The sequence below is a fragment of the Hetaerina americana genome, unplaced genomic scaffold, assembly GCF_022747635.1.
Source record: "Hetaerina americana unplaced genomic scaffold, ioHetAmer1.1.p SCAF_8, whole genome shotgun sequence".
Lineage (NCBI taxonomy): Eukaryota > Metazoa > Arthropoda > Insecta > Odonata > Calopterygidae > Hetaerina > Hetaerina americana.
This window is the reverse complement of record NW_027287427.1, coordinates 2,722,423-2,746,814: the sequence shown is the minus strand read 5'-3', so window position 1 is coordinate 2,746,814 and position 24,392 is coordinate 2,722,423. Positions and strand designations below refer to the sequence as shown.

The 24,392-nt window shown below is 39.1% G+C and overlaps 1 protein-coding gene across 2 annotated transcripts; it reads left to right on the top strand.

The window, feature by feature from the left end:
- LOC139698047 (uncharacterized) lies at positions 1 to 24,392 on the top strand. 2 transcript variants are annotated; one of them, XM_071596909.1, is made up of 6 exons: positions 1 to 535; positions 792 to 957; positions 1,433 to 1,653; positions 3,745 to 3,991; positions 9,394 to 9,502; positions 23,204 to 24,392. In XM_071596909.1, exons 1-6 carry the CDS (start codon positions 426 to 428, stop codon positions 23,341 to 23,343), a joined length of 993 nt encoding a protein of 330 aa, XP_071453010.1. In that variant the 5' UTR covers positions 1 to 425; the 3' UTR covers positions 23,344 to 24,392. The 2 variants fall into 2 exon arrangements, with proteins under 2 accessions (XP_071453010.1, XP_071453009.1); XM_071596908.1 differs by having other exon boundaries at positions 23,181 to 24,392.

Here is a 24,392-nt window from a genome sequence, read left to right as displayed (position 1 = left end):
AGTGGCTGTATGTATGGCTGTAAAATATTAACAGCGGCGTTTATTTTACAATGTTGGCCATCTTACTGCGAGTTTTGAAAGAAAATCTCTGAGGGGCACCTTTTGGGTCGTACTTGAGAGAGTTGTAGTATTGTTGCTGTTAAGCAACTTACGCATTTCCTATTCTTAGGAATTTTCAACATCCGTATATAAATTGGCTTACTGTTTACGTTTCCGTACCTAATCTTCAAGTTGTAACTTTTGAACTAGTTGCAATTCAATTTCAGTTTTCCAATCACATGATTTGAAGAACGTGCTTCCCATTTCCGTTACTATATACGTGATATTGTATGCTCGCTTTCGTCTTTCGGGAACATTTTCAAACCCTTGGCAACCGTGTTTTTCTACATATATATAGGATATTACCCAAAGGCGCGTAAATTTCTATGGGATTAATCGCAGAAGAACTCGATGAAGTTAAAAAACTCTGTGAACATGTCGTCCAAGGTAGTAAACTCGTCTCCTGTGTGCCGACAATGGTCAGGGTCGAAATAAGGTTGGTTACCTCAAAGCTAAATTAATCGAAGTTTGTTTCGTGTGAATCTTGGAAAACTATTCCATCATTTCCTGTAACTACTTATGTGGAAGAAACCGATTTTTCTTTCCAAACCATACATTATATACGTATTATAACCACACCTATTCACGAAAATGTTCGTTTGTAGTTTAAATTTGACCAGGAAGAGAACTTATGCTGAGATGATTAGTTTGGACCAGAACTAAATTTTTAAGAGCCTTATGTGCTGTTTCAGACGCACAAGCTACAAGCATCTCGTTGTGTGTATCCAGTTTCCAGCTGATTATCCCAAGTCTTGCATTATTATTGAACTAAAAAGTAAAATTTTATCTCCCAAGTTATTGGATGGATTGACGTCAATATGCGAAAGTGAAGCCAAGAAACTTCTTGGGAAACCCCAGGTAAAGGGTTAATTTGCAAAACTATTCATTTTGTTTTGGTTTGCACTTAGGGTGCAGACGTAAATATTTGTTTTGGACTTCAGCTAAGACAATTTTATTTGCCCATCATTTTTGAGATCAAGAGCTGACACAAATATTTGTTTTCTTATGAATGCCATCTCCAAGCCCTGATATTATAATTTATGTATACCTTAATAAATAAACACATTGATCGGCTTACAAATAGTTGGAATGGTACCTTCCACAATGATTCTCAGTTGACTTTTTTCTTACTCTTTTTTGTGAAAATGGCATAATATACGTTTGCATTAAATACATTTTAAAAAATTTAATTTAATTTATCTGTTTATTTTGTAAATATGGTTGTACCATAAAATATTAGTAAGGCACCCGTTAGGCTTTCTAATTTCAGTTGTTAGCTTGCTGACAGCAAAATTGACTTTAACAATACATATTCACTTGCCTTGTTTCTCAGGTTTTACCCATTTTGAAGTTCGTTCGAAACTTTATTGATGAGAATCCACTCTCCTGCTGCTACGATGAAATTGCTTCCATAAGGAAAAAATTGATCACTGAAGCTGATGAGTTCAAGCTAAAACAAAAGAATTCAACTATCAGCATTAAGGTCTGTCAAGAATCCTACTTTTTGAAAGCCAAGATATTAGTACCTGATGAGTATCCAGAGCAAACTGTCAGGTGAGATTATCATTCTTTTATATTTGTGTTATCTTAACAACCATTTTTCACTTGGTATAGTTTTCCTTGCTTGGAGATATTAAAGATTTTTTCAAAATTCCTACACCCTAAAGTATATATATTCCTCTCCCAAAACACAATATCTTTGAAAACGAATGCTCTTTGGGATCGGAGTGGCTAACATACTGGCTGCTCACCTAGAGGACCTGGGTTCGAATCCTGGAGATGTTAGATATTTTTCAGTGGTACCTCGATCCCTACTTCATGTGCTTTGTGGAGAGCACTTTGAGTGAGTACACCATCCCTCAGAAGAGACGTTTAACTGCGGACCCCTTGGCGCCTTTCGTTAAGAGTAGGCTAATGCCGACGCCAGGTTTCTCTCCACCCTTCCACTATTCCCATCCATCCCTAACGGCACAAATGACCTTAGCTGTCGGTCGCCTCCCCTAAAACTAATATTACTATAAATGCTCTTCAGCGATGACACAAATGTATAAAATCTTTGATTGAAACATTTATACTCGGAGGAAGGGCACTCACATATCTAGCTTTGACGGAATGACCATCATCAAAATGCCAGTCTTGAGGGAGGAGCGGAGAGGATATGTGAGGGGGAGAGGTAAGGGATGGATAGGGAATGGGCAAGGGGATGTGGAGGCGGCTATTGGATGGTTGAAGTGGGCTGAGGACATTCCGGGAGATTTAAATGCCTGACGCACCCAGATTTTCCACCCAGATGTGCACCATCTCAGGTGAGAATACCTCTATACTGCTTGTGGATTTGGGAAGAGTTTCAATCACTGAAATGTAGAAATGGTTGATTGCTTGTGGGAAGCAGTGTGAGTAGGGATGGGAGAATTGAGGAAGACGGGAGATTTGGTGGAATAGTGGGGTGGTTATTCAATCAGAGGGAAAGGGTGGTGGTGCACTCACCCACGTTGAAGGCAGGGCAGAAGTTAGAGGAGAGGCTGTGTATGATGTGTCTTGAAGTGCATGTGGCAAAAGAATAAGTCTTAGATTGGAATTTGGTAGTCGAAGAGGTGGCAGGTGGAAGGAGACGGCAGCATTTGCTGTGTGGGCAGTTGCATGGTGTGAAGAGGAGAGAGGGGGTCCGCAGGTGGTCTTGAAGATGTCTCAAAAGCTTGATGGGCATTAAACGAATTGGAGGGACAATGTGGGAATAATGGTAATGTGGACTGAATGCTATGAATAATCGGGAAGAGTTCATGGATTATATGAGGGTAGGCTGAAAAGTAATGCACACATGCTTGTAGAACGCGGACAAAATGACCTTCAGAAACATGCCAGGTGGCACGGGAAGCAACATTCTCACTCAATAAACATACACATGTTTGAGCATGGCGTTCATCCAGTGTATTTCAAGAAGCATAAGTATTGAGACGTGTTCTAGTGCTATGTCAACGCAAGTTAAACAGCGAGCTGGTATTGACTTTTTAACTGCTGAAAAAGTGAATCCTACTGAGATTCATTGTCATTTAAAGAAGAACTTATGTTGACAGTTAATGGCTTTTTTGAGGAGCAAGACAGTTCTTATTATTAAAAGGGTATCAAACTAATTGAACATCGCTGGGAAAAGTGTATGGAGCTGAAAGGAGATTATGTTGAAAAATAAATTTGTTTTTTTCCAAAATTTTTGTGTTTTCTTTGTGGGGTTGGTACTTTTGGGATTACCCTCGTATAGTAGCAGTTTTTATGGTTGGAAACCGACAGCTAAGGTAGGGTGGAGAGAAACCTGGCGTTGGCATTAGCCTACTCTTGTTGAAAGGTGCCAAGGGGTCTGCAGTTTCACATCCCATCCAATGGACATCGTACTCACTCAAAGTGCTCTCCACAAAGCTCCTCTAGTATGGATCGGGAAACCACTGAAAATTATTTGTTGTCTCCAGGATTTGAACCCGGGCCCTCTCCGTGGGAAGCCGGTGTGTAAGCCGCCACACCATCCTGAGCCCCTTATTATATATTACATATACTATTGCCTACATTGATGTGTCCTATACTTGTGTGTAAACTACAAATTTCTGGACAGTGAGTATATATTATTAACAATGCCCTCTTTCTCCTGGTACTCAGGTTGGATGAAGCCGAGACAAATTTGCCACCAATGTTTAATCGTTGGATCATTGCCCAGTCAAAAGAAATTTCTCGTCAGTGCATTGAGCCTCCTCTGTTCAAAAAGGGCAAACAGTCTTCAAAGGAAATCTTTCAGCCCAAGGCATCACTGGAGCCAGTGGTTTCATTCCTGGTGGGGCAGCTGCGGCAGCTACCCAAAGAGAACTGCCAGTTTTGCAAGGAGAAGTGCCTCCCTCCAGACCCCTCGGTAAGTACCCAACAGTGTGGAGATCCCATGGTGACCACTCCTTGTCAAGAAATGCTCTGCCTGGGAGAGGAAGGTTACTGGAAGGTATGGCTGACCTGGGGAGAAAATTTGTGGATGTTTCCAATCATATCCATGTGTTGTGCCATATCAATAAGGGGTTGCCTTTTAGTGCCAGTTCTTCTCTAGTCAGTCTCTCCAATACAGGTTCACCAAAATTGACAATCCTTTTGCTCTCAAGGCAGTATTTTCTGGTTGCATTCTTCCCATACTATGCTAATTTTCCCCCATCGGTCGACAGTTTGTCCCACCAACCTTAAAATTTTAGACAGACCTTCATATTTCTTTGTTAACATAGCATGATTTAGTGTGTACCCTCTTTTTGAAATCTCACCAAGTGCTAACTGCTCTCCAAACTTAGTATTACTTCCCTCCACTTGAGACACACTTGCTGATTTCAAAAATATTCTCCACGGGATCATGAGCGGCCACTATAGGTCTCACAAAATCCTCTACCGAAAATCTCTTCCATATCTCCTCTCGCCAAATGAGACACGCAGAGATCTCTTATAGTATACCGCCTCCTGCACGCCTCCAATTCTCTCATTCCGCTTTCTTCTGAAATTGATATCTCATCCCTCCATCATCTTGCTTGACCTAAATCGACTGACTTCCCCTCTAATCATTTTCCTGGGACTTATGGTTCATTTTTGGACTTATCTACCTCATGTTTCCAGCACAAGTATTGAGTAATTCCCTGTAAACTAAATCATGTTTCCCATAATGTAAATGATATTTAACCGTATTCTCTCCTTGTTATGTATTTTGTAATTATTTATTATTCCTTATTAATGGATCACTTTGTTAATAATCCACTGAAAAGACCAATTTGGCTGTTTTTTGGGTAATTGTTTAATGAATAAATGAAAAAATCTCAAGTGGAAGAACAGCACATGTCAGTTGTTCTTGGAGTATAAACCAAATGGGGAAAGTGTATGAAGTCTGAATTCAAATGCAAGCAATTGGCTTCCATGAACATAGCATTATTAAGAATTTATTTCAAAAAAGCCGCATTATTGGAATTATTTTTCATGAGACAATATTTTTAATTAGCAAAAGAAACCCATCAAAATATAACTTCATGCACAAGGCATATTTAGTTTTCCATATTCCATGTTTCATATCTAATTTCTTGCCATTTCCAAAGAGCTTATTCTCTTCATTCCCCTGCCACCCTTTGGTAACAGTCCTCCCCATCATGTTATGGTCTCCATCCAACACGTCACCTCCTCTCAGTATTTTCTTACATCCACAATTTTCTGTATTATTCAGATTTCACCTAGCAGCAGCTTAATTTTTCTCTTTTCCCTTATCATTTAAAATGTTATTTTTCCTACCAAATCACTTTTAAATCTTCTCTATAAACATCTCAAAAGCCGCCAATCTATACTCACCTTTTATTTTCTTTGAAGACAAGGCATCAGACTTGTACAAGTGATATGCTCTGAATTACCTCGTACTGGGGATGAGCGAATGAATATATTATTTACCCTGGGATGTGTCCCATAGGCACAGTTTTATGTCTGGTCCAATCAGTAGTTATCATTGATGCTAACTTAGCATAGAGGTAACCAAGATGACTGGTTTTATTAACAAAATCTTCCTGGTCATCATGGAACATCAATTTTAATGAAGGAAAGTGTAAGCACAGCAATAATTATTTTTGATTGCATATAAATAAAGACAATAAAAATAGCATAGAGCCACAGGGTATATTCAAAGTTTACATGAAATATAATATTTAAAAAGTAATTCCTACTGATGTTCAGATTTTAACACCACTGAGCAAATTATTCTAAATGGATTAATTTTGGTGGGGATGATATTAGAAAAGAATGGTAATCAATGCAGTGGAGTGGAAATAACAGGCAAGTTTCTTTTAGCTTTGAATCATTTTTTTTAAAGTCACTGATTGATGAATTACATAATTATAATGCATATAATCTTGGACCTCTCCCTTAGACTACAACCTTGACGTGGTAGAAGGGCTTGTGCGTTCCAAAGCCCCCTAGAGCTGTGCTGGGAGGAGCAATGATGATTGCTCCTGGTAGGGTTACCCGTGCCAGATAGGTCGAAGGTTAGGAGTCAGAGGAAAAGTAGTCCACATAATTATTGTTCCTCAGGGAGGCACCCGACCCCAGTGGGGCGGCCAGTAAGTGATGGTGTCATGTCAAAAACACTATTGAGGAAGACAACGGGAAACCACCTCAATTATCATTCCCAAGACTTAATGATGGACAGAATATAGAAAATTAGTCCTGACAACTACAGGACTCATCCCAATCAGCCATGTGTTTTGCCCAGCTGTGGGAGAGGCAAGGCTTCTATGGCCATCATCCCACAAAAAACTTACAAAGCAAAATCTACGGCAGCAGGACAGAAGTTGCAGAAAAAGAAGACGGAGTCAGTTAAAATGGGAACTTAGTAGTGTTAGGACAATTTTGATGGCAGGAAAGTTAGAGACTATAAAGTGAGAGATGGAAATAGGAAATATAGACATTTTAGGTTTATGCAAGATGAAATGGAAGGATAATGGAGGTTATTGGAGTGATAGTTATGGAGCAGTACACAGTGGAGGGGACGAGAGTAAGCAAGGAATGGCAATTATGAAGAATAAAAAGGTAGGAAGAAGCATAGTTAGAATAGAGCAAGCAACGGATAAAATATTACTGGTAGAGGTAAAAGCAGAACTGATGAACTTGGTCATTGTTCAGGTATACATGCCATGAAGTAATCATAGGGAGGAAGAAGTCAATAGGATATGCGATCAGTTAGAGGACGTAATCCTGCAGGAAAACATGTGGTAGTGATGGGTGATTGGAATGCGACGGTAGGCGAAGGAAGAGTTGTGGGATTACGGTTTAGGCACAAGGAATGATTGGGGGGAGAAAGCAATAGAATTCTGCAGCAGACGGGGGTTAGTCATCACCAACACTTGTTTAGACACCAGAAAAGACTAGGAAAATGCCCCGTGACTCAGGAAAAATCAGTTAGATAATATTGTAGTGAGGCACAGGTTTAGTACTGGTGTGCTTAATTCGCACAGCTACCCAGGAGAGGAAGCGGACTCTTAATCACAATTAAGTTGTTATGAACTATAGCACCTGTTTCAAAAAGATACGGCCGGGATGGTGGGTTAGGGAATGGAATGTGGAAGCATTAACTTGACTGACCAGGAAGGAGTATCAGCTTGATGTAGAGAAAATCATGAGTGAGAGAAAATGAGAATATGTCAAAAAAGGGATATCGAAAGGCACAAAAGAAACTTTGGTAAGTGTTAATTGGAAAACAAAAAGGAAGCCATGGATCACGGATGAAATAATTAGAAAGATAGATGACAGAAGGAAATGGAAGAGTGTAAATGGAGGGGTAGAAGGAATCACAAAGAGTTAAGTAATAAATTGAGACATAACAAATAGAGAAAAAGAAGCATGGTGGAAGAAGCAATGCAAGGATATGGAAAGTTTTTGCAGAGTAATGGTGAAATTGGTGCACTATACAAGAAGGTTAAAATGAAATTGGGAGGTAGGAAGGGAAGGTCTGTGTCAACAGTTAGAGATTAGTCAGGTAAAATAATAGTTGAAGCAGGAAAGATCCAGGAGAGATGAAAGGAATATATAGAATAACTGCATGCATGTAAAGAACTAAGGCCAGCAAGGTTAGACATAGAAAGAGAATATGGTGTTAATGAAGATGCCTAATGTCCAAGCATACTCAACGATGAGATGGAATGGGTATTAAGGGAAATGAAATCCACCAAGGCCATGGGAGTGGACAACATTCCTGCTAAAAGGTTTAGGAAGATGTTGGAGGAAGATTCTCTATGGACTGATATGTAGCATCTATAGGCAAGGAATGTGACAGGCAGACTTGGTGAGATTAGGGTTAGTTTGTATTCCGAAAAAGGTTAAGGTTATGTCATGTGAGCACTACAGAACTAAGTTTTGCCTGCAGCTGAAGTGGTTCTCAGTATCAACAACAAAAGGATGGAGAGCAGGGCAAATGATTGCTGAGGGAATGATCAGTTTGGGTTTAAGAAGGGCAGAGACACAAGCGATGTCATTGCAGTAAAAAGATAACTAATCAAAAGGATAACAGAATACAATCAGGACGTATTTGCCTGTTTTGTAGCTTTCAAAAAGGCGTGTGATAGAGTGGATTGAAAAAAACTAATGAGTATATTGCAGAAAATAGGAATAGATTGGAGGGAGAGGAGGTTAATCCACAACCTGTACATGTCTCAGACTGCTCAGGTGCGAGTGTGGACGGGGACATAGAGTCCAGATGGGCAGTGTTAGGAAGAGGTGTAAGGCAGGGTTGTCCAGTGTCACCAGTGCTGTTCAGCGTATTTGTGGAGGAAATGATTAAAGAGGCATGGGAGGAACAGGAGATAGGAATGAAAGTAGATCCATAAAATCAGTTGCATTTGCTATTGATCAAGCTTCAGTTTGTCAGTCAACCAAGGGGTTGCAAGCATTGCTGAGTGAATTGGAAATTCAGTGCAATAGATGTGGGATGAGATTAAATGCAAATAAAACAAAGGTTATGCAGTTTTCCAGAGAAAGAAAGGCTTAGTTAAACACTAAAATAGGAGGGCAAAAACTGGAGCAAGTGGAACAGATTACAAACCTCAAAAGTGATTAGGACCAAAATAGTCAGAGTAGGAGGGACGTGAGGAAAAGAATGGCACTAGGCAAAGAAGGTTTCACAAAGGTTAATGGAATTGAGGATGTTAAGAAACAGCTCATTAAAACTTTAATATGGCGAGTAGTTGTGTACAGTGGGGAAACATGGTCATTGAAGCATACATGAATTGTGTCACTTGTTAATCACGTCATTTTTAAAAAAATAAGGCACCAATATGCTCGAGGAACAAGTACTAAACATAGACCTAGTTGACTGACTGCTGTTGCCCAATCCTGGACTTCCCCTCTTTGCCACCCATGGGTCCAGAGATGCTGTTAGTGAGATTCTGATGACTTCTAAGATCTGTGCTGGTGGGAGCAAAGATATATTACTCCTGGTAGGTCTAAGGATAGAGGTCAGATGAAAGGTAGTTTGCACGCAGCATCTCTTTGTCATTGAGGTGACTGCAGTGGCATCTGACCCCTGTTTGGCGATCAGTTGAGTGATGATGTGACAAAACTCTAAGTATTGAGGTAGGCAGTGTGAAAACACCTTGATTAATTATCCCAAGAAAATATGATGGACATTCTTAAGTTTCTTAATCCTTTAAGTTTTATGCCGCTGAATTTCAACATTCTCTCTGACCACATTGTTATTTAGGCAAGAGAGTTGTGTGGAAGTACTGATGTGAAAATTTCCTTTTTTTATAATCCCCAAAGGGAGCTGAAGTCAACGAATCTGCTGGCAAGCATGTGGAGAGGGTTTATTGTGGCCATTTATTCCATCTATGCTGCCTTATCACTTACATGAAAACGCCTCCATTCAAAGGTGAGTATCTTCTCCATAGCGTTGACTTCATGACACTGGGCATGTTGGGCAGTGTCAACATAGTGTCAGTGAATGGGGATGCCCCCAAAATATTGTCTTCATTAGTAAACCAAGAAAAATTTTGGTCTTGGAGAAATAGTCTTCGAGAATGTTATGGAGGTACAGAGATTGCACGAGAGTCATCTGTGAACATATCTTGTAGGTGCTGCGAAATTAATTTTGAACTGGAGAAGGCTGCTGCTGATTAATTGTGTGAAACTAAATCATATTTGTTAAGTATCATCTGTCAATCACTTTTTGTGCTCATGAAAATTCTACGAGGTTTTTTGCGGGAAGGCACTTGTCGCAATTAAGGTGAAAGCTGGAGAAGACAAACACTTGAAAACTACGTGGCAGCCAGTGTTTGTATTTTTTCATCTATGCTGTAATACAGGGGTGATCAGAAAAGATCGGCCTGATGATGGAAATGACAATTTATGTTTTCAAAAAAGTTTTATTTTTTGACATAATGACCTTAAAAATACAGCAAAGCAAAGTTTAAAAATCATTTGCCTAGACCGGGATGAATGATTTTTACTTTTTACTCTACATATAGTATTAGCAGATGACTCCATTAAAAGTTACTGTCACGGCCACTCCCGAAGTTATTTAATAATCGCCTGTGATATCAAAACATTTCATCTAGTGGTATTCCGGTGCCATTATCCCACCTCTGTAGTGTTCTTCTGGAAGTGCTGTGAAGTACTCGCCTACAGCTGCAATTGCATCACGATTGGGCAAAAAGTATCAATCAGTGAAGAAACTTTTGAGCTTTCGGGAGAGGTGGGGAAGTCCAAGGGAGACAAATCCAGCACTTCATTGTGTAAGTCCCTCAATTTCCCGGTCACCACGACACTTTCGTGGGCAGGTGCAGGTTTTCCTGATGGAAAACGGTTTTTCCTCCACAAGTCGGGTCTGCTTTCACAAGTTTTTGCATCCAATTTTGTTAGAAGGTTATAAAAGTACGCCCCTGTTATTTTTTTACCTTTTTCAAGATAATTGATCAACAGACGTCCTTTTGCATCCCAGAAAACTGACACTATGACCTTTCTTGGCCATGGCTCCTTTGCCTTCTTCAGAGTTGAAGAACCGGCCTATATTCACTGCATGGATTGTGTTTTGATTCAGGCGTGTATTGGCGAATACATATTTCATCCTTTGTCGCATAAAAATTCTGAAAATCATTCTTGTTTTTCGTAAAGCATGTCAAACACTGTTTGGAAATTGTTGCCCGAATGCATTTTTGTTCCACAGTGAGCATGTGTGGCACCATCTCGCACAAAGCTTTGCCATTAGCAATTCCTTGCACAAAATGTAACCAACGCATTCTTTGATATCATAAAGTATTATCGATTTCACGTTCCTTCGTATGCCGATCTTCCATAGTCATAGTGTGTAATTGTTTGATGATTTCCGGTGTGTTTGCATTTTTTGGACAGCCTTCACGTCGATCACCTTGGAAGCTCTCACAGTCACATTAAAACTCTGCCGCCCATTCCTTCATGGTGGAACTTGAAGGAGGGAAGTCCCCATGTACGTTTACAATCCTCAAATTAATATCAGTTGGCATCAAAAGCCTTGTTTGAAGAAGAATTTTATCATTACACGAGGCTAAAATTTTTCCATTTTCAGCAGCGCACTGATTCAAATGACTGCCTACAGCGAACAGCTGGATGGAATGCCTTGCAATTTCACGTGGGATCTAGGTGCAGTTGTGCCAACATGAAAGAAACAATCATGCAGATGTTCATGCCATGTTTGGGGGCGGCTGAGAACTTTTAAAGAGGATCCTCACCCATCTTCACTAATCCAAATTATGGGGCCAGGTGTTGTCCAGATTAGGCGATATTTGCATTATCTGGAGTTTGGGGTTATTGGTTCATGATTTGTTTTTGTTGATAAAATATTTGAGAATATTTCAGCTGATATCCTGTGATGTCACAACACAACTTGATTGACGGCACTTGAATTTCATTTGATTTTAGTGTAGTTTCTCCGGATGAATGTTGTTATTGGCGTTAATCAGCAATTGACATGAATATTGCCCCAAGAGCATTTTTTTGCATTTTTTGTGGTGCAATATTTTGAGAGGAAGCAACATATAGAGATTTTCACCCTGTATGGTTCCTTGAATAACTCATTGGAAAATCTAAGAGATGGGTTGCATATTATCAGAAAAGGTTTGCTTTTAGTAAACCTCATCTATCATTAGACTACGGTGAAAGTTTCATATGTATCTATCACTTTTTTCATGTTTATAGTTTATTGAAGCAACAAACTTTAGTTTATTTAGAAAAATGGAAAAAAATGAGTTTCATGCAGAGGAGCATGCAGTCATCACGTCTATTTAAAAGGCTTAACACCAAAATAAATCAAGGCCAAGTTGGATGAAGTTAGTGGTACATCTGCTCCTGTGTTTTCGACTATTTACAATTGGGTAGACGAGGGTAAAAGTGCCCTTGCATTCACAAATGATGAACATTGTTTGGTGCAACCAGTGAAAGTGACTCCCTCACTATTGATGCTCAAAATTCAAGATACGATTTTCGAGTGACTGACGAATCAAAGTTCACAATGTAGTTGAAGCCGGAGGCATATCTTAAAGTACAGTTTTTTCAGTTCTGCACGAAAAATTTGGCGTGAAAAAATCTGCAAGATGGGTGTCACATTCACTCACAGTGGAGAATGAAGAAATGCAATGGTATGATCGATGTGGAGGGTGGATTGGTGCCTTACGGTTGCAATCCTGAATAGTTTCGGTATCGCTGCATAACTATGGATGAAGCATGGATGTAGTACTGCATCCCAGAGGCAAAGTAATAGTCAAAACAGTGGCTTTCTAAAGGCGATCCGGCTCAAAAGAAGGCAAAGGCGGTGAAATCAGCCAATTAGGGGATGGGCAGAGTTATTTGGAATGCACGTGGAACGACCTACATCGATCACTTGCATAAAAGACAAATGAGAAGTGTTATGCATCATTATAACACTGGCTGAGTGAAGATATCACAAAAATATTACTTGTTTGGTAAAGAAAAACTTGTCATCCATCAAGATGCTGCAAAGGGGCATGTCTATGGAGTTTCGATGCTGAAAATTATGGAATTAATTGTTAAGTTTGGCTTAGTGTATCGCCCACCATATTCACAAGATTTGGCCCCCAGTGCCCTTTTTTATTTCCAAACTTGAAAAAAATGGCTTGGCTGGAAAAAAGTCAAATCAAGCGAGGTGGTCATCGCCAGAAAGATGTCTATTTTGATGATCTTTCGAAACCCCACTTAATGCCACTGGATTGCTTAAAAAAATTTGAAAAAAAGCTGGGAGAAGTGTATTGAGCTAATAAGAAATTTTGCTGATAAATAAAAAAGTAAATATCTACGATAAAAATATAGTAGTAACTTAAAATTCTCTCTTGGAAGTACTTCCCATTTTAGTACAGGATTTCACTTTAGAGTCCGCTGAAATGGAGTCCATTACCATTTAATTTCAGACTTTCTGCACCAGTAGAGGGAACCATATGCTCGAGGCAACTTCTCTCAATATCAATTATTGTTATGTTGGTAATCTACCAGTAAAGGTAAGTTTTGATTTGACACAAGTACCAAATAAATATTTTGCTACTCCTCCCAAAACACACCCAAACATCCGACTCCACAACAAATCCTTCTTCATCTCCATGTACTTTCTTCCTCCCTTCACCCCATATAACATTCCTATTCTATTTAATGAAGTTTTCTAGGGTCTTCCACTGGGTCAGTGGTTCCATCTTGGCCAATGTTTCGATACTCGACTCGAGCATCGTCCTCAGGGCTGATGAGGTCACTCATCTGCCCTGAGGACGATTCTAGAGTCAGCATGGAACCCTTGACCCGGGGAAGACCCGAGAAAAGTTCATTAAGCAGATATGCCGGGAAAGCACAAGATCTGACTATCCTTATTCTATTCCTGCCCTTTCCTCATTTGCCTAACATTCTCCCCTAAATCACGGTCTTCAACAGCCCACTTTTGATCAATATGCCCTTCCTCCATTTTTCCTGCCTCCTCATGATTTCTCCCAACAAACCCCTCTCCTTGCCCAGCATACTTAGTGCTTTTTCATTTGTTTTCTTTTCCGTTCATTTCACCTTCTCCATCCTCCTCCATACCCACATTTCTAAAGCCTCCATTCTTCATCTATCCTCCTGCTTCAGTGACCATGTTTCCGCGCCGTACATAGCTATGCTCCATATTAAAGGTTTAATGAGCCTTTTCTTAACATCTTTACTCAACGTCCCTCTCATCAACTCCCTCCTCCTTGTGAAAGCCTCTGCCTAGTGCAATTCTTCTCCTTATGCCCTGACTACTTTGCCCATTTTGCTCAATAGCACTTATGATATGTGTAAACTGTTCTATCTGCTGTAGTTTTGCCCTCCTATTTTGGTGTAAACCTTGGCATTTCTCTTTCTGGCAAATCGCATCACCTTTGTTTATTGATGTGGATTCTCATCCTATGTCTATCTCACTGAATTTCCAATACCCGCAGCAATGCTTGCAACCCCTTGGCTGACTGACAAACTAAAGCTTGGTCATCAACAAACCTAACTGATTTTACGGATTCCCCTCCCAATTTCATTCCTACCTCCAGTTCTTCCCATGCCTCTTAAATCGTTTCCTCCATATATATTGTATTCCCTATTTTCTCTCATTCATGATTTTCTCTACAGCCTGCTGATACTCCATCTTTGTCAGTCAAATTAATGCTTCTACATTCCATTTCCTAACCAACTGTCCCAGCCTCATCTTTTTGAAACAGGTGCTACACTTCATAGCAACTAAATTGTGATCAGAGTCTTCTTCTGCTCTTGGATAGCTGTGCGAATTGATCACACTGGTACTAAACCTGTGCCTAAACATAATATAATTTAAGTGATACCTTTCTGAGTCACCTGGCATTTTCCTGGTATTTTCTGGTGTCTAAACCAAGTGTTGGTGATGACTAATCCCCGTCTGCTGCAGAATTCTATTGCTTTCTCCCTGCAGTCATTCCAAGTGCCTAACCCATAGTCTCTCACCTCTTCCTTCACCTACATTGCACAAGCACAAGTGATTATGTCCTCTTAACTGATCATATATCCCATCGACTTCTTCCTCCTTATGATTGCTTGATGGCATGTATACCTGAACAATGACCAAGTTCGTCTGTTCTACTTAACCTCTACGAGTTACTATATATTTTATTTGTTCCTTGCTCTTTGTTGACTATGCTTCTTCCTACCTTTTCATTCAATATTATGGCCACCCCTCATTGTTTCTCGTCCCCTCTGCTGTAGACTACTCTGTAACTATCACTCCAGTAATGCCCGCTTTCCAGCTATCTCACCTTGCTTAGACCTAAAATATATAGATTTCCTTTTTCTATCTCTTGCTAAATATTCTCTAATTTTCCTGCCCTCAGCATTGCCCTAAAATTCCAAGTTCCTATTCTAACTGATTTGGTCTACTTCTTCTGCATCTTCTCTCCTGCTGCCATAGATTTTGCTTTGCAAGGTTTTTGTGGGATGACAACCATAGAAGCGTAGCCTCTCCTGCTGCAGGGCACAATACACGGTTTATTGGGCTGAGTCCCACAGTTGCCAGGACTCATTTCCTCTATCCTATCCATCACAAAGTGTTGGGATTACTGATTTAGGTGGTTTCCTGTTGCCATCCTCAATAGTGTTTTTTACATGACACCATCACTTACTGGCCGCCCCACTGGGGTCAGATGCCTTTGCAACCGCCTGACTGAAGAACAGATGCTGCAGAGACCATATTTCTGGCTCCTATCCTTTGGCCTATCTGGCACTGGGTGAAGCTACCATTAGCAATTATCATTACAAGCCCTTCCATCAGGTCAAGGTTTGTAGTTCATGGGAGGGCAGATCAGATATTGTGTAAAGAAACTTCGATTTCACTGTAACTCTTCTTTGCTGCTATTGTCAAAAGTAGCTAAGGTTTTGCTGTCATAAAATCTCATATTCATTAAATATCTATATACTATATATATAGAGATTCATGAGATTTTATAGAATGAAGTAGCCATCTATTTTTAACCCTCTTAGTGTGACGGGCCGATGTTCCAGCTTTTGCATCTTGGACGAGAAGTGTGGCAGGGCGATATATTGGATCAAACATAAGCGATTGTTTAAATCACTACAATTTATTGAATTTTTATTGCATCTTGTGTATTGTTTTGTTTGTCATAAATATGACACCTTTGCTTTTTGTAATTTTTTTAAATTTAAATTTTCTATTTTAAATACAAGGGGTCGTGGTAGTCCAGGGAAGAGTGTTGGACTACTGGCTGGAGAACACATGTTCAATTCTCAGGCAAACCTCTCTGGGCACCCTCAGCTCCACCAAAGCTTTGTGATTTTTTGAGTTCCAGGTCTTCCTGGGAAACCGTAGCCGGCCCAGGGAAAGGCACTGGCCCCCCTTAATACCCTGATGTGTGAATTGCACATGCGGGCTTAGTACTGGATGAACTCTACCATCACCTACCAAACCCACCTTAGGATTGATTACTGTGTTTATGATTTTTATTTTAAATACTTCTCTCGTAAGGTATAAATCTTACTGTTATACTTATACTGACCTATTTACTTGTGAGGAAGCTCATTCTAATGGCATGCTCGTTTCTTTCATTGTGTGGTCTTTTCACGAAGAAATTTCACCATGAATGCTTTATGATGAATCTGTTTTGATACAAACTGCTAAGACTTTGGTAGTATTACACTATTGAAAGCAATACTATGCAAGCATATTACTTTCCCTTGCCTTCTGTCCTCAGTAATCATTTGGGCTCTTTGTGATTTGATGGCATTGTAGATAGTAAGCTAAGAACATGGTTCTCTTTTGGCTTTGAGTTTGTGTCTTTTTTCCCTTGCAAGCATGTGATCCAAGCAAGTGTGTTCTCAAGGAAATACATACTTTTTTTTATCTTTTCTTTCATCATATTTAAAGAAAAGAGTCCAGTGGCAATGATGGCAAGGAATCAATGTACTACAAGCATCATTGAGTTTCTTGAGATGGAATGCCTTGGGGAGACAAAGTATTACGTGTACATAGCTCCTTGTGTAGGTAGATCAAATGTCAGACTGGAGCAACTTTTAGGTGAAAAGAAAAGAATTGTATAGTTTGTAGCAGAACACATGGCCAGGAGAGAAAAAGGTCCCAACCAGTGTGCATAAATTTAAAAAAAAGTATGTATGGCATTTGTTTGGTTAGCCCTAAATGCTAGGTGAACGATCCAACAACACCTGCAAGATTTTTCTCCGAAATATGACCTTGCCGAGGCAGACAGATTGCTGTGCAACTGAAAAGTAATTCTTTATTTTTTTACACCCCTTGTCCAATTTTTTCATTCTGTCCACTTTTTTGGTAATTTTGGTAAATTTTGTTATACATAAATAGTGTTTCCTATAAGAAAATGCTACAGAAAATGTATTACTATTGTTTCTTAAAATGAAATTTTTTTTGTTAAAAAAAATGTTCATGTTTAGTAAACTTAAGCAATTACAATTATTTTGTAAGACGTTGTAAAATTCATTTCTAAATGTTACCTGATTCAGTTACTAATCATTTCAAAAAACTGCCCATGGATATCTTTGAAAATGTCTTCAAAATGTGTTTTCTCTCAGATGATATATTTGATTTAATTGACCTCCTCACTTTTTGCTTGCACTGCTGGCGGAATGTAACACTATGAGGATGACATTTAGATGAGGATGAATTATGTTTCATGGAGCAATGGTTTATTCATAATTTCAAATGTACCACCTCAGTGTTTATTGAAATATAATTACTATCAGCAATATCCGTAGAAACTTGCAAGCCAAATGTAAATTTGCGCAGACGAGAGTATTGACCCTTTAATTGACTTCTCTTACTTCTTGCCCCTTAACTTACTTCCCACCACCCCTTAATTAACGGCCTGCAGTACATGGCCAGACTCTGTCCACATTGGCTAGACCATTGTTACCTCTACAGCGAATATTGTCTTAGCAAATTCCAAAGAAACTGCGGGAGATGCCACAACATTGTCTTAGCACTTTGGTTTAGTGTTTTTTTATTATTTTTATGGTGATTGGTGGTAGACTCATATTGTTATGCCAGCAAATGCATATTTTGTAAAATGTACAAAATTGATTTAAATTTTTTAATTCTTTTTTCTCAATCGGTAACAATTGTATTGAAAATTATCCATGTTGATTGATGGCTTATGACAACAAATGCAGCCTAATGATATACATTCTTGAGATTAGCTTCTTAGAACATTTTTTTTATCTGTTAACATTTAGAAGTATGAATGCTTTGAAGACGTATGGGTAATCACATTGTGTTACATTGTGGGGGGATTTGGTATTCCAGGGGTAGAGTGTTTGGCTACTAACCAGAGGGCTTGGGTTCGATTCCCAGGCTTGCCTCTCCGGGAACCCTTAATTTCACCCAAGCTCAGTGATTTTTCTGGTAAATTTCCCTGGAATCCATAGGTGGCACAGGGGAAGGAGTTGACCCCTCTCCTATCTTAATATATGAATTTCAGACGCCGTTGGGCTTAGTACCAGGTGGGCTCTACTTTCACCCGTTAAACGGACATTCGGGGGGGTAATAACTGTGGTGGTTATGTTACATCAACCACTTGGGGTTCAATCACCATGTCCTTTTTGGTTGCACATATGTGTTTGATTCTTTTTGGCTTTGATTTTGTTCTCTGGTAGCCTTTAGCTGGCCCATATTTGCCCTTCATTCATCCTCATGCAGGTCTTGCAGTTCTTCCTGCAAAAGCATGTTCTCTGCTGTCTTATTGTTTTTATTTTTGTGTTGCATTCCATATCCCACAAAAAGAAGTTCAACAAAAACGCTTAAAATAGAAAGAATCCTGGGATTAGTCTATGAAAACAAACTTATCACATATTTTGCATGAACATTAATGGCACCTAGTCCATTGTACAAGAACGCATTCAAAGCAGACACCAGTAATGTAATCTTTGATTAATTTACTTATCTAGTGTGTTGATGACCCTCTTTCAAGTCCAAATACACCCAACGTAACCCACACAATCCTTGACACTCAAAGTATTAACTTTTCATTGTGAGAAATAATCTAAACCAGGGAAATTTCTCCTTAAATCAGAGCCAAAGAATTGTTCTTGTAAAAAATCGAAAAATTCTCTTCTTCTTGTGATGAGAAAACACAGATTCAAATCTGTGGTACAATGCACTTTACATTCAAGACATAAGAGAACAAAATGAGCAAAATTAAAGAGTTGGCACTTTTGAAAGTTGAAACATTTAAATTTTTAACTTTAGAATGCTTAAAGAATTAATTGTTTTAAAATATTTTATGGACCGTACTTAAAGTTTTCATAATAATTCAATTGAAAAAGAGTTAACTCATCTGTGTGCTCGGTGTCTATCCTCAGATATCCTCAGCTAATGAGTGAAGTCTGCTCTGAAAAAACTGTCGAAAAAATTAAAATATTTTTGTTTAATAGAAGAAAAAACTTTCCTCTGAAAATGTCATTTTATGCCTTTAATATATTTTAAGGCATAATATTGAAAAAAAATTGCATAATGAAAGTTTGCGCGTAGTGCACGCATCAAATTTAGATTGGAAATGAGCCATCAAACCTCATCCCACACTCATCTTTAAGAATAAGGTCAAAAAAAATTTGGTTATTTTACCTGCCATTTTGAAAAAATGGCCATTTCTTGGTTTTTTCATGAAATGATCCAAATTTTATTTTCCTTTTAAAAAGGTCAAACATTTATCTCAATATGATAGGTCAAGTGTCAACCCTTGTCAGAAGTGCTGCATAGTGGGTCATTTGCATTATTATTCATTGAACTTGTATCTAATAATGTTGTTTTGATCAATATTGTGTATATTTTTTTCATCCAATGCCCAAGGTATATTAAATGTTGGTTTCTTAATTAAAAAAATGATTACTGATGATTTTGGAATGGATTTTCATATTCCACTTTGTGAATTCTGATAGTGTAAATATAGAGACTTCATCTCCATCAATTTTTCAGCAACATCTATCACTGTAGCTCATCGAAAAAGGAACAGAAAGACATTTATGCAATTTCTTTAGTTAATTACATTAGGGGTGATTGATGAGTAATTTAACAAAACAGCTTTTGAGAAAGCAGAGAGCCCATGATGCGATTGTTTCCATTTGTCGTAGAGAACCAATCCTAAGATAGGATGTGCAGAGTTAGAATTGAAGTGATATGTGAAGATTTATTTATTTATTTAACAATTTTTTTGGGATGAGATTGAGACTTCATAGTCCCTTCTTCCACATTATACACCCTTATACATTAGAATAAGGACAATTACAAGCATCCATGCCCTAGGGGGAGGTAAACCCACCTCGGCGGGATTCGAACCCATGACCTCTGGATTGGCAGGCAAGGGTGTTACCCGGCAGCCCCTGGGGCCAGCCAAGATGAGATGACATAAAGCAATGGTTTGTCATGAAGACTTCAGCAGTGATTGTTCATGTGCCTTCAGACTTTTTTGATTACTCCTATACAACTTGGGACATGAAAATACTGACTGCAGCACCATCAAACCATTGCTCAGCCAAATGGAACAATGTGGGCATCATCTGAAAACCATGGTCTTACAGTAATGGTGTTCAGTATTTCACTTTAGCAAGAGTGCCATAAGACTTAATTTGAAGGAATGAAGTGTTTAAATCGAGGTAGCAATGCAAAAGCATCTGTTCAACTCCCATTAAAGACATAAACCCTTCTACTTTGAGTTGCTTCTGGACAAAAATTAATCTCCTTAGGGAAATTGGCCATCCAGGCTGATTGGAAGTACCGTGCATTATTGTGCAGTCCATTGCAATTTTATTGAAAATGAACTGCTGCCATTACAAGCCAACTCCTACAGATTTGGGTAACACAATCAGGGTATAAAAAATTAAATTCATGTTCCAAAACTTACCAATATGCTTATGATTACTGACCTGCTATCCTTTTAACAATACAATTAATATATTTTCGGTAAATCATGCATTCCTGGATTTCCGCAGCCTTAAATATTCTAAAACAACTTCCTCTATGCTATTTTGACGATTTATGGAGGGTGGGCTGTGGCCGGCTTCTATTCAGTGAAATCTGATGAAAAGAATGAATTTGGAAAAATAAAATTTTCACCTCTCTCTCTAATTCATATCAGTTACTCTCCCATTCTCTTTTGCAATAAACTCTGTTTGAAAATAAAAAGATATCATGTGGAAAGCCTCAGCTATGACTACCAGGTGTGTCTGGATAGTGATGCAGTTATTTTTCTGTCTCTCATCATGGTCCCAGCATGTTCAGACCGGTTGCGTTAGGTGAGAGGAAGATTTTCAGCTCTGCCTGGCTCAGACCACTCCAAACCCAGGGAGCATCAGGGTTGCTATTCCTGTTAACTTCCTGATGGTGCACGTGTTACAATGTGTGATAAATTCAACACTTGAAAAATGGTATGTTCTCTGTGAAACTCAGCAAAAGTGTGCTAAGACCTACCAAATCATTCAGCAAGCATACTTTGGGACTCTGCTTTGTTATATTCTCAAGTTTCAAGGTGGTCCGAGTCATATAAGGAGGGCCAGGGAGTGGTGGATGATGAATTCCACTCTGGGCTGTCGTCAGCCAGCAAAAATGATGACGAAGTGTCTCGTGTTTTTGGTCTTTTGAATACCATTCATCTAGTGAGTGTGCAAATGATAGCGGAGACTCCACATTCTGAAAACTACTGTGCATGGCATCAGTAGTGGCAATTTGAACTGGAAAAGTGTGTGCCTGGCCGGTTCCTAAATTGTTGACTGGCAAGAAAAATCGTTCAGTGATCGGGAGTGAACTATATGAATGTGTGCGAATTGAGACTCATTTTATGGACAATGAAATTATTGGCAAACAAGCATGGCCACTAAATACAACACTGAGATAAAGTGCCAAATTTCTAAATTGCACTACCTGGATTCTCCTCACGCCAAGAAGGCGAGAATGAGCTAGTCCAAAGTAAACACCATGCTATTTGTTTCTTTTAGGCCAAAGATGCAGTTCGCAAAGGATTCGTATCCTTAGGGCAGACAGTGAACGCCGCCCTTAAATATTATATCCACTTCGTGCAAAGTTCCTTGCGTATGAGGGTATTTTGAAAAGTTCTCGGAATCAAATAGAAAGAAGTGGCTAACCTCATTGAAACTTTTTTATTTCTCAATGCAGCCTTCCCGTTCAATTATGCTTTTGGTTGAGTGATGTTCCAATGTCTTGATCCCATCCCAAAATTAGATTAATGCAGACTTGCAAAATACGGATCTACTTCAGCTATTAGTTCTCTCTTTGAAGAGAATCTTTGTCCACCAAGGAAAATTTTGAGCTTGGGGAAGAGATGGAGCCAAATCATGCGAATAAAGGAGTTTTAGTAACAATTCTTATCTTAGTTCACATATTTTTGTCATGGCAACGACACTTGTGTTTGGGCATGCATTGTCTTCATGAAAGATGACTCTCTTCCTTGCTGAATCTAACCTCTTTTCATGTATATTCTGCTGTAGTTTTTCAAGCAGGTTAGTGTAGTATTATCCAGTAATTGTTTGACTAGTAGGATGGTAACCGGTCAGCAGAATCCCTTTTGCATCCCAGAAAACGGAAGCCATTACATTTCCGGCTCCGCTCCGGCTCCATTGCATGCACCACCGTTTTCTTGCTGGGGTATACAGGGATGGTATACCCATATGCCCATTCAGATGACATCCCTAGAGCTTCAGGAATTTCTCGCACTAACAGTCGACGATCCTCCGTGACAATTTTATGCACTTCTGCAATAATGTGTGGGGTAGTGGCACATTTTGACTGACCACTGAATGGCTCATCATCAAAGCTGTCCCGACCAAGCTTAAATTCGTTCGTCCACTTGGCAAAAGTTGAATATGAAGGAGCAGAGTCCCCCAGAGTGTTCTGAAAGCTGGCATGAATTTCCTTTGATTTCATACCTTTCTTCATGAAGTATTTAATCACTGTTCGAATCTCAATTTTTTCCATCTTCACAAATCACTACACAGGAACAACAACAGAGAGGTGTCTGCACTACATATCTCTTCCCAGAGCACTGACCATACTACAGAAGCTCAAGCTAAAAGAACCACGAACACTATAATCAACCTGAAGGATGTTTTGGTAGCTGATGATAGAGTTCACCCGGTACTAGTTAAGTCTTAAGAATAGAAATGTAAAATTGTGGCACGAAACTCATTTTTCCTTTTTTTTTAAATAAACAAAAGTTTGTTGTTGCAATTGACTATGAAAATGATACCACGTGATGGGTTTATGGGTTTAGCTGAAACCATAAGAACAGTCCAGTGATTGGTGATGCTTACTAAAAGCAAACATATTCCAATACTGAGAGTGACATCTCTTGAATTTTCTAAGGACTTATGGAAGGTTTCATCTGTGAAACAAAGATTGTTGCATTGGAACAATAGCATATTAAATTACTTTTGCCATTTTTTTCCATACACGCATCTTGTTTGGCTTTATTGATGATATTTTGACTGATTATGTTCAATGCGATCCTGCTATCCAGTTCCGAAATGGACTGCAGCATGTCCTGTTAAAGGGTGTTTGATGTTTTTTGCGCAGGTGGGAAGCGATGCCCGGGCTGTCAGCAGCAAATATACCACGACAAGTGGCGCGTGGGTGAGGGACTTGCAGAGAAACGTTGGGCCCACCATGAGGCACGGCAGCGGGAGCTCGAGGAGGTGGCTGACTTCCTGCAGTGAGGGAGGGAAGACGAGCAGTTAGGTGGGAGTTAGCACCAACGCCAGTGGCACCACGGGCACCTCCGATTGGGGTGGGCAAGGCTCAGGGCAGTCTGTGGTCGCTTATGCCCAAGATGTGTTTTCCATGCCAGTGTAGTACTTCCAAGTATGATTGTTACTCTCATCTGCCATCTGTGTAATAGTATGTAATGGAGTTTTACCTGCTTTGATGAAATGTTTGGATGCAATGGTTTGATTATGCTCTGGGTTTTGTGCTGCTAATTATTTAGCAGTTTCTGTTTTCATGAGAACAGTGCTTAGTGTTGTAAAGAATGAGGTTGAATATGTCTTGGTAATATATCTTTGGTCACATTCTAACATAGAAAATGGGCTTCAGAAAGTTTCTGTTGCACTTAATAAATGGATTGGAGCCTCTATGTTCATCTTTGGCAAGGCAATTGGATATTCAGTGGTATTAATTTTGCTGCATGTAAGAAATCATTCTAAGATGTTTTGTGGTGATATATATTTCACCAAATTGAGGAGCTTAAATGCGAAAAAAATATCAGTTTCAATGTATCTGAATACTTGATGGATAGTTATTAACCATGCTTATTGGTGACATATTTTTCTGACCTGAATTTTCCAGAATTCATGTTTGTTGTGGACATTTTGAGTTGAAGTGTTATGCTGGGTTAATGCGGATTTTTTCCAATGTGGAGGTTAGAAATTGTGTAATAATTACACAAAATTATTGAAACAACCTTCATTAATTAACTATACTGGACCCCCCAATGTATTCAATGTAAATAAGTAATTCATTTCATCCACAATATGTTCAATTATGTGTTCAGGATACTTCTTACAATAGTCCTTGTTTGACTTTGGTATGTTATCTTCATTAAGGTAGCATTTATGTATTGTCTAATTTCTGTTAAAAAAACATTGAAGTTCAAATCCAAAGGAATAAATACTATTTGCCAGTACATTTTTTGAATTGATGATTTTTTAGCAGTGGATACTTAGCAATTTTTTTAGCTATGATAACTGTAATGGGTTGGTGAAATCTA

Coding starts and splice junctions, on each gene's coding strand:
- LOC139698047 (XM_071596908.1), top strand. CDS start 426: ATGGGATTAATCGCAGAAGAACTCGATGAAGTTAAAAAACTCTGTGAA. Junction 958..1,432: donor AACTTCTTGGGAAACCCCAG/GTAAAGGGTTAA, acceptor CTTGTTTCTCAG/GTTTTACCCATTTTGAAGTT. Junction 1,654..3,744: donor TATCCAGAGCAAACTGTCAG/GTGAGATTATCA, acceptor CCTGGTACTCAG/GTTGGATGAAGCCGAGACAA.